This window comes from Cladophialophora yegresii (assembly GCF_000585515.1).
Source record: "Cladophialophora yegresii CBS 114405 chromosome Unknown aczIN-supercont1.3, whole genome shotgun sequence".
NCBI lineage: Eukaryota > Fungi > Ascomycota > Eurotiomycetes > Chaetothyriales > Herpotrichiellaceae > Cladophialophora > Cladophialophora yegresii.
This window is the reverse complement of record NW_006913047.1, coordinates 3,414,120-3,429,267: the sequence shown is the minus strand read 5'-3', so window position 1 is coordinate 3,429,267 and position 15,148 is coordinate 3,414,120. Positions and strand designations below refer to the sequence as shown.

The 15,148-nt window shown below is 55.2% G+C and overlaps 7 protein-coding genes across 7 annotated transcripts; 4 read left to right on the top strand and 3 right to left on the bottom strand.

Moving 5' to 3' along the window:
• Positions 1–471: 471 nt before the first annotated feature.
• Positions 472–1,994, top strand: A1O7_04986 (citrate synthase, mitochondrial; the record flags this gene model as incomplete). Its single annotated transcript, XM_007758996.1, has 3 exons — positions 472–573; positions 631–1,746; positions 1,806–1,994. The coding sequence occupies 3 exons, from the start codon at positions 472–474 to the stop codon at positions 1,992–1,994; spliced, it is 1,407 nt and encodes a 468-aa protein (XP_007757186.1).
• An 820-nt stretch (positions 1,995–2,814) lies between these two features.
• Positions 2,815–3,896, top strand: A1O7_04985 (mitochondrial DNA replication protein YHM2; the record flags this gene model as incomplete). Its single annotated transcript, XM_007758995.1, has 3 exons — positions 2,815–3,037; positions 3,106–3,778; positions 3,842–3,896. 3 exons carry the CDS (start codon positions 2,815–2,817, stop codon positions 3,894–3,896), a joined length of 951 nt encoding a protein of 316 aa, XP_007757185.1.
• A 1,130-nt stretch (positions 3,897–5,026) lies between these two features.
• On the top strand, positions 5,027–5,727 carry A1O7_04984 (uncharacterized protein; the record flags this gene model as incomplete). The annotated part of the gene is made up of 3 exons (XM_007758994.1): positions 5,027–5,217; positions 5,358–5,416; positions 5,483–5,727. 3 exons carry the CDS (start codon positions 5,027–5,029, stop codon positions 5,725–5,727), a joined length of 495 nt encoding a protein of 164 aa, XP_007757184.1.
• Positions 5,728–6,163: 436 nt separating this feature from the next.
• Positions 6,164–7,368, bottom strand: A1O7_04983 (cysteine synthase; the record flags this gene model as incomplete). Its single annotated transcript, XM_007758993.1, has 2 exons — positions 6,164–7,179; positions 7,233–7,368. 2 exons carry the CDS (start codon positions 7,366–7,368, stop codon positions 6,164–6,166), a joined length of 1,152 nt encoding a protein of 383 aa, XP_007757183.1.
• Positions 7,369–8,363: 995 nt separating this feature from the next.
• A1O7_04982 (dihydropyrimidinase) lies at positions 8,364–10,282 on the top strand (the record flags this gene model as incomplete). The annotated part of the gene is made up of 3 exons (XM_007758992.1): positions 8,364–8,399; positions 8,510–9,126; positions 9,205–10,282. The coding sequence occupies 3 exons, from the start codon at positions 8,364–8,366 to the stop codon at positions 10,280–10,282; spliced, it is 1,731 nt and encodes a 576-aa protein (XP_007757182.1).
• A 587-nt stretch (positions 10,283–10,869) lies between these two features.
• A1O7_04981 (uncharacterized protein) lies at positions 10,870–12,354 on the bottom strand (the record flags this gene model as incomplete). Its single annotated transcript, XM_007758991.1, has 1 exon — positions 10,870–12,354. One exon carries the CDS (start codon positions 12,352–12,354, stop codon positions 10,870–10,872), a length of 1,485 nt encoding a protein of 494 aa, XP_007757181.1.
• Positions 12,355–12,690: 336 nt separating this feature from the next.
• Positions 12,691–14,444, bottom strand: A1O7_04980 (uncharacterized protein; the record flags this gene model as incomplete). The annotated part of the gene is made up of 2 exons (XM_007758990.1): positions 12,691–13,608; positions 13,680–14,444. 2 exons carry the CDS (start codon positions 14,442–14,444, stop codon positions 12,691–12,693), a joined length of 1,683 nt encoding a protein of 560 aa, XP_007757180.1.
• Between the last annotated feature and the right edge of the window lie 704 nt (positions 14,445–15,148).

Genomic DNA, 15,148 nt, shown 5'->3' with positions numbered 1-15,148 from the left:
TGGTAAGGTGGAGGAAAGAGGAGGTTGAAGATCAAAATGGCCGGCAGACGAAGAGCGGAGATTTTGACGCAGTACGAGTACTCCGAAAGAGGGCAGCCAAATCCGGGAAGGAAGAGATTTGTTCCGCATATCAGGTGACTTTCGCACACAAGGAACTTCGGACTGCGAAGCTCGGATGTGAGCTGCTGGATGAAGGGGAGCTAGCTCCCTGTGGCTTGCGGAGCACCGCTGTTGGCTGGTTGCAGCACCTCAAATGGCAACGACGTAAGGTTCAGTTGAAGGACCACCTATCCGAACCTTGCGCGCGGCCCCATCTCAATCGAGGGTTCTCATCATCTTGCAGCTTTCTCCTCCCTAAATTTGTTTTGCTATCTGCACCTTTTTTCCCGCAGTGCTTCACGATCCTTGACGTAACTTTCGTCCTGCCTGTACCAGCCTGCCTTTCTTCAGTCACGTCTCCTTGCTACCACGATGGCCTCTTCACTACGCTTGGGGAGCTTCCTGCTCCGATCTTCGACCCGGCCTCTTGTCCAAAAGGCCGCATTCAATGGCGTCCGCGCCGCGAGTACACAGGTAAGCTTACCTAGGAGCCAGTTGAGAGCTTCCTCGCTGACTGTAGCTGTTTCATAGACTCTGAAAGAGGTCTTCGCTGCCAAGCTCCCAGGAGAGGTCGAGAAAGTCAAGAAGCTGAGGAAGGACTATGGCAACAAAGTCATTGGCGAGGTCACCCTAGATCAAGTCTACGGCGGTGCTCGAGGCATCAAGTCGTTGGTCTGGGAAGGATCTGTCCTCGACTCGGAAGAGGGTATCCGATTCCGGGGCCGAACCATTCCGGAATGCCAGGAAGCCCTTCCCAAAGCTCCTGGCGGCGAAGAGCCCCTGCCCGAAGGTCTCTTCTGGCTCCTCTTGACCGGCGAGGTCCCCTCTGAGCAGCAGGTCCGCGACCTGTCCGCCGACTGGGCTGCACGGTCGGATCTGCCCAAATTCGTCGAAGAGCTCATCGATCGCTGCCCCAGCGACATGCACCCTATGGCACAGTTCTCCATCGCCGTTGTTGCTCTCGAGCACACCTCCGAGTTCGCCAAAGCCTATGCCAAGGGCATCAACAAGAAAGAATACTGGCAATACACATTCGAAGACTCGATGAACCTGATTGCCAAGCTGCCAACCATCGCAGCTAAGATCTACCGCAATGCATACAAGGACGGCAAGGTCGCTCCTATCCAGAAAGACAAGGACTATGGCTTCAACTTGGCCAATCAGCTTGGCTACGGTGAGGACGCAGACTTTGTTGAGCTCATGCGTCTGTACCTCACCATCCACTCTGACCATGAGGGTGGTAATGTGAGCGCTCACACCACCCATCTGGTCGGTAGCGCCTTGAGCTCTCCCATGCTGTCGCTGGCTGCCGGTCTTAACGGCCTGGCTGGTCCTCTCCACGGCTTGGCCAATCAGGAAGTCTTGAACTGGCTCACCAAGATGAAGCAGCACATCGGTGACGACCTCAGTGACCAGAAGATCACCGAATACTTGTGGGAGACCCTCAACGGCGGTCGTGTCGTCCCTGGTTATGGTCATGCTGTCCTCCGCAAGACTGACCCTCGTTATGTGTCACAACGCGAGTTCGCCTTGCGCAAGCTTCCCAACGACCCCATGTTCAAGCTTGTCAGCCAGGTCTACAAGATTGCCCCCGGTGTCTTGACCGAGCACGGCAAGACCAAGAACCCGTACCCCAACGTTGATGCCGTAAGTCGTGCCCAAATTCCGACATTCCTGCTTGTACTCGGTACTAACACGTGATTTAGCACTCCGGTGTCCTTCTGCAATACTACGGCTTGACTGAAGCCAACTACTACACGGTTCTCTTTGGCGTCTCCCGCGCTCTCGGTGTGTTGCCGCAGCTCATCATCGATCGTGCTCTCGGTGCTCCTATCGAGCGACCCAAGTCATTCAGCACGGATGCTTATGCGAAGTTGGTTGGCGCTTCGTTGTAGACTTAGGTCTAGGGAAAGAGTTGTACACCGCGAGCAGATTTCTATGTATCAAAAGGCGAAAGGTGACGGGCAATTGCGGGTGGCCTGTACGGCCAGGATGGGATCTTACCCGCCGGTCGATATGGCACTGTTTAATTGACGAGCGCTGTTGGATGCAGATTTGACGTCTACTTCGACTCCCGCGTCTTCTTACAATTAAAAACTGCTATATCTCAGTCTTGTTATAGTCCTGTAAGGCTCAGCTGACGTTCCACAGTCAGTGGATAGCCACGGACTGTGCGAGGTACTGCTGTAGAGGCGTGTGACGGACCGGGATCAATCTTGGGAAACTTTTATTTTCGGATGTTGAGATCGAGAGGGCCCGTTGGGTGGCCCTAGCTGGCAAAACAGGGGCCCATCGACCCACAATTTAGGGAGGCGGCGGCCGAAGCAACAAGCGGGCCATGCCTGAGGAACCCTGAGGAGCCCTCAACACGCCGAAGCCACAGCCACACTAATCTTGTTTTGGCCCGTATGGGGGTTTCGTCGAGGTGCCTGCGCCGATATGCTGCTGGACGAAAGATCTCACAGTTCTTCTTTCACCGAAGGACTTCTTACAGCTGAACAACCCAACTCCGAACGCCTGCAAACATCATTGTCTTGTCAGATCACCTCCGTCTCTTGTGGCTTAGTCTCCGCTCCTGCTTTTTGTCTGCGTGGTACATTCGTCTATACTCGTTTCTTGTCTGCACCTTGTCCTTCATTCATTTCCTAATTCCCGAGGCGACGAAGCCCTCATACTCCCTTGGTCAGGGTAGACAATACCACACCTCTTCCAGCGATGTCCACTCAAGCTGTCATGGCCCCTGCGCCTGGGCCGCAGAAAATCGAGAAGAAGCCCGTCAAGTTCAGCAACCTGCTCCTCGGTGCTGGTCTCAACTTGTTTGAGGTCACCACCCTTGGACAGCCTCTAGAAGTGGTCAAGACGACCATGGCCGCCCACCGATCAGACACATTCGCCGGTGCCATGACGCGGATATGGGGTCGCGGTGGTGTCTTTGGCTGTAAGTCATGGGGTTCGGCGGCTGAGAAATGAGAAGCGCCTCGGCTAACTGAGATGTTCGCCGGATAGTCTACCAAGGTCTCATCCCATGGGCCTGGATCGAAGCCTCCACCAAAGGCGCCGTCCTCCTGTTCGTGGCCTCTGAGGCCGAGTACTACGCGAAGACCTTCGGCGCCGGCAACTTCGTGGCCGGGATCACGGGCGGTATGGTCGGCGGGTTGGCCCAAGCCTACGCGACCATGGGGTTCTGCACATGCATGAAGACCGTGGAGATCACACAGCACAAGATGGCCGCGCAGGGCATCAAGCCTCCCTCGACGTTCACCACCTTTGCCGACATCTACAGAAAAGAAGGCATCCGGGGGATCAACAAGGGCGTCAACGCCGTCGCCATCCGTCAGGTCACCAACTGGGGATCCCGGTTCGGTCTCTCTAGACTGGCAGAGCAGGGGATCCGGAAAGTCACGGGCAAAGAGAACGGCGAGAAGATGAGCGCATTCGAAAAGATTCTTGCCAGCGGTCTGGGCGGTGGTCTCTCCGCCTGGAACCAGCCCATCGAGGTCATCCGTGTCGAGATGCAGAGCAAGTCGGCGGATCCCAACCGGCCGAAGAACTTGACCGTGGGCAAGACGTTAAACTACATCTACAGCAACAACGGGATCAAGGGTCTATATCGTGGCGTCGCTCCTCGTATAGGTCTTGGTGTTTGGCAGACCATTTGCATGGTTGCGTTGGGTGATATGTAAGTGCCCGACTTGTCCCTTACACACCTCATTGAGAACACTGGCTTACAAAAATCCAACAGTGCAAAGGAGGCCGTTGAGAAACTCACCGGTGAGAAAGTCACCGCGAAGCACTAGGCAGTGTCCTGTCCTGGGTAGAGTGCTTGATGTCCATTGGATGGAGGCATGAGTGCAAAGTGCGAAGCGTGGAGCTATTGGGTACAGGCTAGCCGCTGGACGTTCAATGAACGCTCCCAAGACACCAGCATGCTTCTTTTCCCGCCTTTTGCACAAGAGGCGGTTACTGATAGAATTCGGGCAGCCGGCGCATCCTGGCGTTTCTGTCCCATTTTTTTCCACATGAAACCTGCTTTATCTTCTCCCCATCTTATCGGCTTTTCTAGTGCTTCTTTGCTTGGTTTTAGTTGGCCCATGGGATGCTGGTGTTGGTGGTAGTGTGTTTGGGATCTTGTCATGTCTGAAGGCTGGGTATAGATAGGAAAGGATGACCGCCGAAGAAGGGCCCAGCCCGACTTGGTGGCCTCGTTTTTCTTTGCAACAGGCAGGGGTCTGGAGGGTCGAGCATGCAGGACACGAGGAACCAAAAGTTGTCAATGAATGATCTGTTTCTAGAGCGCTGTGGCCTAGTCGTGCTTCTGCCTTGACTTTGATCCCATGCCAGGCCATGCCTCCGGTCCCGACAAGGTGGGTCGCCGTAATGAATATCGAATGTCAGGGCGTAAAGGTGCTTGCTGGTAAAACCGTGTCGACGAATCCCTGCCTCCGTTGTGGCCAGTATTTACATTCTAATGGAGTCATGCTCTACTACTTCTGGTACACCTCTGTGGCACTGCTTAGAAAGTGTATCGTACGCCTTGCTCGGCTAGAAGACCTGCAAGGCGACTTTGACCTTCAAGCCAGGTTACCGAGCACATCTACGCCTACCTTTCACAAAGGCTTCACTTGTCCTTCCCCTGGTCGGGCTTCGGAAAGTACCGCCATGTTGGAATATCAGCCTCAGGTGAAAGGGGACGTGTCCATGAAGCAGTGAAGTGAAGTGAAGAAAGTGTCATTGGCAATACGTGACGCGGTGGCCTGAACGTGAATATCGCTGCCGCCATCTTTCTCGCGTTATAACGGGGTCCTTCTTTATCGTTCGTGGCTTTCTCTACCTTGTCAGCCTCAACATTTCTTTCGACAACGACCTTCTCTCCGTGCAATCACTTCTCAGACAAGCCGTCGACAACATCACTTCTGCTCTGATCAACATGGCATTCATTGTCAAGAACCTGATTCTCGTGCTGACGCTTGCATTCCTGACCCACATCAACCTCTCTGTCGCAAGCGCCTTGCCCCCTGCCGGAGGTCTTCGGATCGACATGACCAACTCTCTCGTTGCTCGCAACACCAGCATGGAAGCCGCCTGCCCTGCTGGTCAGTCCCCAAATCAAGCTGGCTGGTGAGTCTCGTTTGTCACCTCCGTGGCTCTTCTCATCTCTGCGTCAATTTCCGGTTACTGTTACCCGACGCCCGGGCTGGTGGACCACTTCGCCAGCCTATGCTGGAGTGAAAAAAGTGCTAACAGGCCGTGTGATCCAGCTCGACCTGCGCTGAGTGCTGTATCTTTCAACTCAACGACGCCGGCTGTGGCCAACATTGTGAGTGTCCCAAGCCACCTCTCTCAGATCGTAGTGTCATTGGACGGACACTAACAACAATCTTAGCGGTCGAGGAACTCGTCGTCAATGACTATGCCTGCCATCCGCTTTGGATTGGCATGAACAACGTCTGGATCTCCGAGTGTACCGGTTCCTTTGCCGAGTGCATGTTGTACAGCAAAGATGACTGCACGGGTGATGGCTCTTGGGATATTACCAACGAGCAAGACTACTGCCACCACACCCAGTACTGGATCAAGAGCATTCGGTGCTATGAGGATTCTGGTCCCGATGCAAAGCGCCGAACTTGAGAGTTTGTGGCTAGGCGAGGAAATGTGCGCCTAGGGTTGCTGCTGAGACGAGGTGGTCTGGTGACATGAACCTCAGATGAGGCAAAAAGGCGACGATGAGCACAAGTGGTGCGTGTAGCGGAGTATTACCGTCGAGATGCGAACCCTTCGCAGTGCCGGGAAACTCCCGTGGTCGGATTGCTTTGAGGCGGGCTGCTTTGCTGCGGACAGCTTCGGGGCAGACTGACCTGAGCTGGCATCTCTAGGTCTTGTGGTGTCTTGCGACCTGACCAAGAGAGTCGGGCACCGTAGCTTTCTGGTGTGCCCGACAAGGCACTGCTGCTGTCCATAGCTGAGCGAGGATAGCGGTTGGAAGCGAGTGCTGGAGCAGCTCATAAGCTCGAGAACAAATGACAGGGTGGCTCCGTGGCCTCATCCGCATAGTTTCCAAGACATCTCATGGCAAAACGATGTACTTCTGCAGATGCGTCGGAATCGCGTCCCTCAAATTCTTACTCTTTAACCATTTGTCACTGAACAGTCTGTCCGCATACCGGTACGCGCCATCACATAGCATAGTGACAACTGTATGGTTCGGACCCAACTTCTCAGCGACTTCCTTTGCGGCAACAACGTTCAAAGCGCTGCTTGCTCCGAGGTAGAGACCCTCCTCATCGAGGCAGCGATAGACCATCTCTATGGTCTTTTCATCGGAGATGTTGACTGAGCCGTCAAGTTCATGGACTTCTTGCTTCAGATTATCAGTGACGCGACCTTGACCGATCCCTTCGGTTATACTACCGCCGGATCGTTCCTTCAATTGCCCACCGGATTGGATATATGAGTGCAATACCGATCCCGGGGGATCTGCCAGGAATGATTTGACCGATCCGTTGCTGACATCCTTCAGAAAGCGAGTCACACCAGCAAGCGTTCCACCCGTCCCGGTTGCGCAGGTAAACGCATCGAGCTTCCCATCTGTTTGCGCCCAGATCTCCGGTCCTGTGGTCTCAATATGCGCTCTCCGGTTCGCAGTATTGTCGAACTGGTTCGTCCACACGGCGCCGTGCTCGGGATCTTCTTTCAATAATCTCTCGGCATGCCGTTTTGCTTGCCAGTTATAGTTCTCTGGGTTTTCCCACGCGACGGCCGGGACAGGGTACACTTCAGCGCCCAGCAATCTCAACAGATCAATCTTGCCTTGGGATTGCGTGTTGGGCATGTAAATCACAAGGTTATATCCTTTTGCTCGACACACATGGGCCAGGCCAATACCAGTGTTTCCGGCTGTTCCTTCCACAACAGTGCCGCCGGGCTTGAGCAGACCGCGTTCTTCAGCATCTTTGACGACGTATAGTGCGGCTCGATCCTTCACACTGCCGCCAGGATTTTGGAACTCGGCTTTGCCTAGGACGTTGCAGCCAGTCTGTTCGGAGAGCTTCTTCAGGCGGATGAGGGGAGTGTTGCCGATAGCTACAACAGTTAGCATTGAGCCTGTAACCTAGTGGTTCGTGTCGAAGTCGCACCTCCGGCAAACGTGTCTACCACGCCCTGAGCTTTCGACACGCGAATCCCATACGCATTGACTGTTGGCTCGGCAGCTGCTGCCCGCACGGCCGTGGTCGCAAAGCGTCGGACTGATGTTCTTAATGCGCTCGCCATTTTGCAAGCGAAGATGGAGCCGGAAGACTCAAGGGGAAAACGTCCAAGAACTCTTTGCAGGATGGAGGCGAGCAGACGGTACTTCCAGCAAAGAGAGAAAAGTCCAAGGTGGGTTGGAAGGGCAAGTAAGAAAAGCTTCTCCAATTGCATCATTCATCGGTCCGAGGCACCGGCGCAAATGAGATTTCCGTCGATGACAGATCACAGCAGCGGTACTTACTTCGCACACCGTTATGTATACTACATCCTGTGCCGTGCTCCACGGCCTGCTACAAGGAGTTAAAGCAGCGCGCTGAGCATCCCATGGGTACGTGACACTCATTGTTTGAGGACAGCACGGCGGCACTCCCATCATCAACTTCACGCTTTCTATGTCGGTGGCAGCTCAGGCCAGAATGAACTGTGTGCCATCTACGGGAACAGAGGCCTTTCGCGCAAGGATTCAGGCCTCTCATCCCATGCAACCCGGCTTGAAGGAAAGTCTACCTTTCTTTGAGCTATCACCGAGCACGAGAAGGGAAAGCAGATGAAGAAAGATTCGCAGTCACCACGCATATGGTGTCGCCGGTACTGCGAGTGTCCAACTTCAATATTATCGTCGCTGCACACCACTGGGGCTGCGAATGAAGACAGCTTGAACAATGCCGCCGGAGTTGTCCGCTAACATGTACTTCTCCACGCCGGTATCTGCCTCTACAACCTGAGGGATAGAGACAAGGTTCATTCTACAAAAGGCAATTCTCTATGCACCACACTTGTTGTGCCTCTTGTGGTCGCGTAGTGCGATATTTACAGCATAGTCGGCGTGTCCATTCATTCCTCTCTTTTCAGTTCCCATTTTGTTTCAAACCACTACGACGGCATAAGAGTCCAGATCAGAATCCAACAAGCAATACAGCCCGGACCAAAGTACGCAATACGTTGAAGTGAGACTCATCGGTTTTGGCCCAGGCAGCCTCGCCCTCTCGGCGCATACTAACACTCGACTCCCAATAATGGACCTCGACCTTATCATCAAAAATGCAACGATCGTACGTATCGCCGACTGACTACCAGTCTACCCAATCGCCCACCCTGCCTCGTCCTGCCCCTGCAAAGAACGACATGGTAAGGCAAGGCTGAACTCCTATCCATCCCCTAGGTAACATCGACGGAAGTTCTCCCACCAGGTCTTAGTATCGGCATACAGGGCAGCAAAATCGTCGCCATCGCTCTGTCCCTTCCATGCTCGCCATCAACACGTGTCATCGACGCGGAGGGCGCATACGTAACTCCTGGGGGCGTGGACTCACACGTCCACCTGCACCAGGACAACGCGCCCACTGGGGACAAATGGTTGAGTGGCAGCCGGTCGGCACTCTGTGGAGGGAACACGACTATCCTCGCGTTCGCCACGCAGCAGCGCACCGACGAGAGTCTCTTCCCTGTTGTGCGTGACTATCACGCCAGAGCTGCAGGGCAGAGTTTCGTGGACTATGGGTTTCATCTGATCGTCTCGCGGCCCGGGCCTCATATCTTAGGCGGCCGTGTGGCGAGAGAGAAGATGGACAAGGAGGCGAATGTGGACGATTCAGAGGATGACAATGAAGGCGAGTTGAAAACCATGGTCGAGCAAGAAGGCATCACGAGCGTCAAGCTCTACATGACCTATCCGGCATATCGACTGGGTGACCGCGAGATGTTGGACGTTATGATGAAGTGTCGTGAGGTGGGCATGACGGTCATGGTGCACGCTGAGAATGCTGATATGATTGACATGTGAGTGGAAGGGAGGTGCCGGTGTCCCTGACTTTGACTGGGTCTCCGCGAGTGAACCACACTGAACATGCGCAACAGGATCACAACCCGCCTCCTCTCATCCTCCCACACTCAGCCCAAATACCACGCCGTGGCGCGGCCCCAGATCGCAGAGACAGAAGCCACCTACCGCGTCATCTCGCTGTCCACGCTCACCGCAACCCCGATCCTGATCGTCCACATGTCCAGCCCCGCGGCGCTATCACACGCCCGCAAAGCCCAATCCAAGCAGATGCTGCCCATCCACGCGGAGACCTGTCCGCACTACATGTTCCTGAAGAGCGACCGGCTAGCCGCGACGAGTCACCCGTTTGACGGGCACCAGCACTCCGACTCCCCCGCCCCCGAAGGGATAGACGACAACGAACAAGTTGACGAATGGGCCGGTGCACGGCACATTTGTGCCCCACCCCTCCGCCACGACGACAAGGACCTCCAATCCGTCTGGGACGCCGTCACCAACGGCACCATCACCGTGATTTCGTCCGACCACGCGCCCAGCCAATACCACAACCCGCTAGGCAAGAAGAAACCCCTCGACGAGTATGAATCCGGAAAGACGACCGTCAAGCCCAGCTTCGCCAACACGCCCAACGGCCTCCCCGGGATCGAGACGCGGCTGCCGCTTTTGTTTTCTGCGGCGACCGATCCCTCCGTGACTTCCAGCGCCACCCGAACACTTACGCTCCCCAAGTTCGTCGCGCTAACGAGCACGAACCCCGCGCGCATGTACGGCCTCGCGGGCCGCAAGGGCTCCATCGCCCCCGGGTATGACGCCGACTTGGTCGTGTGGTATCCGACGTCTCGGCGTGGAGCTGGAGAAGGCGCGTCACGGGATGAGTGGCCCATCGCTATCACCAACGACATGCTCCATCACAGCATCGATTACACGCCGTTCGAGGGCTTTCGGGTGACAAACTGGCCCAGGTATGTCCTGTTGAGGGGCCAGGTCAAGTGGAATCGAGAGTTGGAAGTAAAGCAGGGTCCGGGGCAAGGTATCCTCGGCCGGCCTGGGGATGGGGTGTTTTTGAAGAGAAACAAGGGTGAAGTCCTTGTCGGAAGGGCGGGCGGGGAGCCTGAGGGGATGAGAATGGGGGAGAGGGAGAGTTGGATGTGAGTGACCGAGCGAGGCGAGTGAGTGAGCGGGTAAGCGCGTGAGTGAGTGAGTGAATGAGTGACTGTTGTTTGATACGATGGTACTATTATATAAGTCTACTATTGTAGATATTACTGTAGACGTTAATGGGATATCAGAGAAGTGAGAAGGAGTAAAAAGCATCCTTATGCTTATGTTCGTCCTCATTCTCATATCGTCGTATGGCACGTTTCATTTTGCTAACAACGCCCACCCGCTCGTCGCGGTACTTTTTATGGTGGTACATAGAATAGTCCAGATTGATGAAGGCTCGCCACTCACGGCTCACGACTGAAGACGCTAGATCTGGCTCCCATTGAAAAAGTGCTCAGTATCACATAAACCCCAGCCTATGTCGCGTGCCTGAGTCGATAACTCATGCATACCCACGTCCTGAACTGTAGGTATTTCCTTTTCACGCTTATTTTCTTGCTGGTTGAAATCGCAACCTGGCGGGTTTATTCAAATCATTCCTCGTGCTTCCTTACTCCTCACGCCTCTCTTAGCGCGGCTCACTCCTCACGGCCGACTTTCGCTCGCTCCTCAGGGCTCGCTTTCCCTCGCCATCGTCAGTCCTTACTGCTCTTCACCTCGTCGACATGCCTCGCGCCCACGTCCTTCCAGTTCGTACTCAGTGCCGTGCCGTTACTTTCGTAAAACGATTTCATCATGGCGCGCCGCGTGTCGTCGTCCGCCCCGGCGTACAGTTTCTTGAAGAACCCGTCGACGGCGTCGCCGCCCATGTCTGAGTCGTAGGCGTCGTCGGCGTTGGCTTCGGCTTCGGAGGCTGAGGATCCGTCGGCCCTTGCCTTTTCCTTTGATGACGTCGATTGCTTTTGGCCACCCTTCCCCTTTGCCTGTGCGTCCGTTTTCAACTTTATCTGCGGCTTCGCCTTCGTCTTCGCCACGAGATCGTCGGCGAGTTTGTCCCAGTTTTTCGGGCCCGTGCGTGACGAAGTAGGGTACACGGGCGCTGTTTCTTTGGTTGCTGCCGTTGTCGTTGATGGGGGCGGCTGTGCAGAAGTGTCGGTACTCACCGCGGCTGGTTTGGCTGCGTGGTCGGCGTCGGCATCTTGCATGGTTGTGTCTGACGAGGACGTGGACGGTTTCAAGGGAGCGGTACCCTCCAGGTTGTGCCATTTCTGGCCTGGCTGTGCTTTCTTCAGCGTGAGTTCGACCTTTGTGGACAGCACTGCGCCCCTGCTTTGCGATGGGTCGATCAGGGCGAACAGCGGGTCGAGGACGAATGAGTAGGTCGAGGACGGATTTGACGGAAGAGGGAAGGATATGTGCACGGAGTCTTCGTGGATGTCGATCTCGCATTTGTCCTTTGGGACGGCCTTGACGTAGAGCGTTACCGTCACGGTCTGGGGCGACTGGTACCACTCGTGGCGGAGCTTGGTCGGGGTGGCAGGAATTGTGGTGTTAGACTCGGCTGATTTCGTGCTGCCGACGCCGCCGTTGGTGGTGCCATTTGTAGAGCTCGCTGCTGTGGCGGCTGAAGCAGAGTCTGTCTCCTTGGATTTGAGCTCGGCGTCGCCTTCGAATTTGAACGAGCCGTCCGCCGTGAGCTGCGACTGTAGCCACGCCCTCATCTTGGTCTCGCTCGGCAGCTCGATCTCGGGGTATTCCTTCTCGGTCGACACTTTTTCTGACTCAGGCACACCCTTCAACTTGTTCTCAATCCTAGCCATCCACATGTCCCACTCCATCTTGGCGGGCTTGCTGTCCTGCGGTCTCCACCGCTCGGTCGTCTCCAGAATGGCTTTGGCGTCGGCGTAGCGACCGAGGCCGTGGAGAGCCACGACTCTCCGCTGCTGCGCGGCTTGGATCTTCTCTCTCTTTGCACGTTTCTGGCCCAATAGCACCGCGTACTCTGCATCTTTGAGCGCGAAATCATGGCGTGGCGGGGAGAGTCGGGTGAATGCGATGGACCGCTGCGTGAAGTAGTCTGGTGAGGAAGGGTGGTCGATCAAGGCTTTGGTGTAGAATGTCAGGGCTGCGCGGTAGTCTTTCTCTGATACCGCCGCAGCGCCCTTTGCCGCGAAGTCCATTGTGAGTACAAATCTGGGGGAATGTAGACTGAGACGGCGGATACAGAAGTACACAGTAGACGGATGTTGCGTTTCAACATGAGCAGAATGCGGAGAACGATGGACGATTGTCCTCTTCCCCTCATGTCACCGATCAGCTCGGTGAGTCTCGAGCCGACGGAGAGAAAGTCATGGAATACTCAGTATCACGGGCATACGAGTAAGAGTTGCAGAACTATCTGCTCTGCTCGGCATTAACATTACACAGATAGGCTGGGCCCGCTCTCATTCCAAAGCTAGATAAGTAAGGGTGCTCTATTCATCCGGTACCAGCTTCGCACACAATATTCACAGCAACTACTTCTGCGCCTTACCCGTCTTCACCCTCCCGTTCCAACCCATTCTGACCTTCCATCTCTTCCGCCACTTCCTCGCCGCCCTCCTCATCCGTCTACTTGGATAGTTGACAGGACTCTCGCCACCGACAAATATGGCTGCGTCATACAAGAAACCACCAAAGATAGCCCCCATGATAGGTCCCAACCAGTTGACTTTGAACCAGTACCCATCACCGAACAAGGTGCTTGGCGTGCCATAACCGAGAAGGAGCATGGTGACCCGGGGACCGAAGTCTCGCACAGGGTTCATGGCCAGGCCTGTGACACTCCCGAATGACATGCCTAGCATGGTTATGAGCAGCCCGACTATGAATGCGTTCATCCCAGCGCCAGGAGGGGCGTTTGTATCGTCGCCCAGGGCGAGGACTGAGATTGTTAAGAGACATGTTGCCGTAAATTCGGTGAAAAATGCCACGGGAACGGAAACCCAAGGAGAGCGGGGAAATGTCAGGAAGTTCGACAGGACGGTGAATATGTACGACGGAGGCAATGTCAAATCTGATGCAATGTGGGCCATTCCTGTGTGCTGGTGAAGGGGTTGCACTGACTGCTGTTGGAGACTGCTCTGTCCGTCGTGCATCAACGCAAACAGCCCGGGCTGAAAGATTCCAAAACTGATCAAAGTCGCAAGCACTGCACCGAGCATCTGCGCGGCGACGTAGATCGGTACTTTGCTCAAGGGAAAGCCGCGGTAGATATACAACATGAGTGAGATTGCTGGATTCAAGTGAGCCCCGGATATGCCGCCAGCGACGTAGATCGCGAGCATGGTTGCCAGACCCCATGCCCACATTCCGGTGTCGCCTGCTCCGGCGGTGCCACGGGAGACAGTCATACTGAGGTTGGCGCTGAAGCCGAGAGTGTATTGAACTGTTATCTGTAGGGAAGCGCACAGTTAGTTGCTCGGGTTTGACTCTGGAAGACTGAGGACGGCCGAGTCGGACTTACCCCTAGTAGCTCGGCAAGTGGCTCGCGCAGCCGTAGCCTGATGATCGACCAGTATGTGTGCAGGTTGTGAATTTCGTCGTCTTCAGCGTCGTATGCTGGCAAAGGCACAGCATCTTCGTACGGTACTCGGGACTCCCCATCCTCCTGTTTGGCTGCCTTCAAGCCCGCCACGGCTTCAGGCAATGACAACTCGGGGGGTTCAACTTGTGGCTGCGCACTCGGTGATCGATCAGACGACTCTTCTTCGATAGGCTCTTCCAGCCGAACTCGAGCGCTGGGTGTCACAGTTGGTGCATCCGAAGTCCGTCTGGCTGCGGCGCCGCCAAAGGGTGAGAAGCCTGGCGACTCATTATGTTGGTTTTCATAGGCTCTGATGAGGGCAATCTCTCGCTCACGACGGATCGTGTCGAGCGTGGGCGCGACTCTATCCGGTCGGAGAGAAGGCTCGATCCTGCCGGCTTCGATATCAAAGGGAGGCTGTGCTTCGCCTTCCTCGGGCGCTCCGGTCTCGAGCTCGTCCTTTGTTGGGACCATTCCAGGTCTCAGTACGCGTGGTAGAGGTTTGGCCAGGCCCCATACAGGTCGTACATTGACAGGCTGGTCATATGCAGGATTGAGTTGTGCATATCCGGGGTCGACGTATGGCTGGTTTGCGGCTACTGTATCAATGGTCGCTGGACCCGCCAACGAAAACTTGCGCGACTCGGTGTCGGTATTGTCTCGAATCGACGGGGGTGCAATAGCAACAGACCGTCGAGTTGACATCTGGTCAAAGTGCCTCCAGCCATGTGTGGGACCCGGACTTGGACTCGTTGCCAGGTGGCTCATGCGATCGAGGTTGCTGACACGGTGCCGTAGACTTCCCGGCCCAAAGTTGAAATCGGCATATCTGGTACGAGGAGGCACTTGGGAAGTAGATCGAGATAGAGGCTCTTCTGCATAGTCTCTGGCAGCCACTCGGGACGTGGTTCTGGAAGCTACCCGAGAAATGTCATCCTGACTCGTGGAGCGCTCGTAATTATCCATATTTTCCAAAGAAATCCCTGGGCCGACGGGTATGAACGGGAACACTGTCGTGATTGGGATCCTTCTCAGCGACCAAGAATCTAGAGGTTTGTAGCTTAGGCACGCCTGAGGTGGCGGTGATGGCGGGCGGTCCTGAACGCTGCAGAATCAATAGTCAGCCATCTTTGAAAATCCGTGCATCGTGATAGCCACGTTCATGGCATTGCTGGTGACTGTCTTTCTGACATGTCGGCTCAGATTTTCATCCAAGCTGACATTGACGGCGCAATTATTTTAGAAGGGCAGGACGCTCGGCAGCGGGAAATGGCGATGCAGGGTGCCGGTGTCCCATGATGCCATCGTCATGGATCACACACCGACCTTAGTTATATCACGCTTTTCTACCTCAGGTTAGAAACGATTGCGTGCAGGTTCGGAACAAGAAACCGACTGGAGGTCAAGCG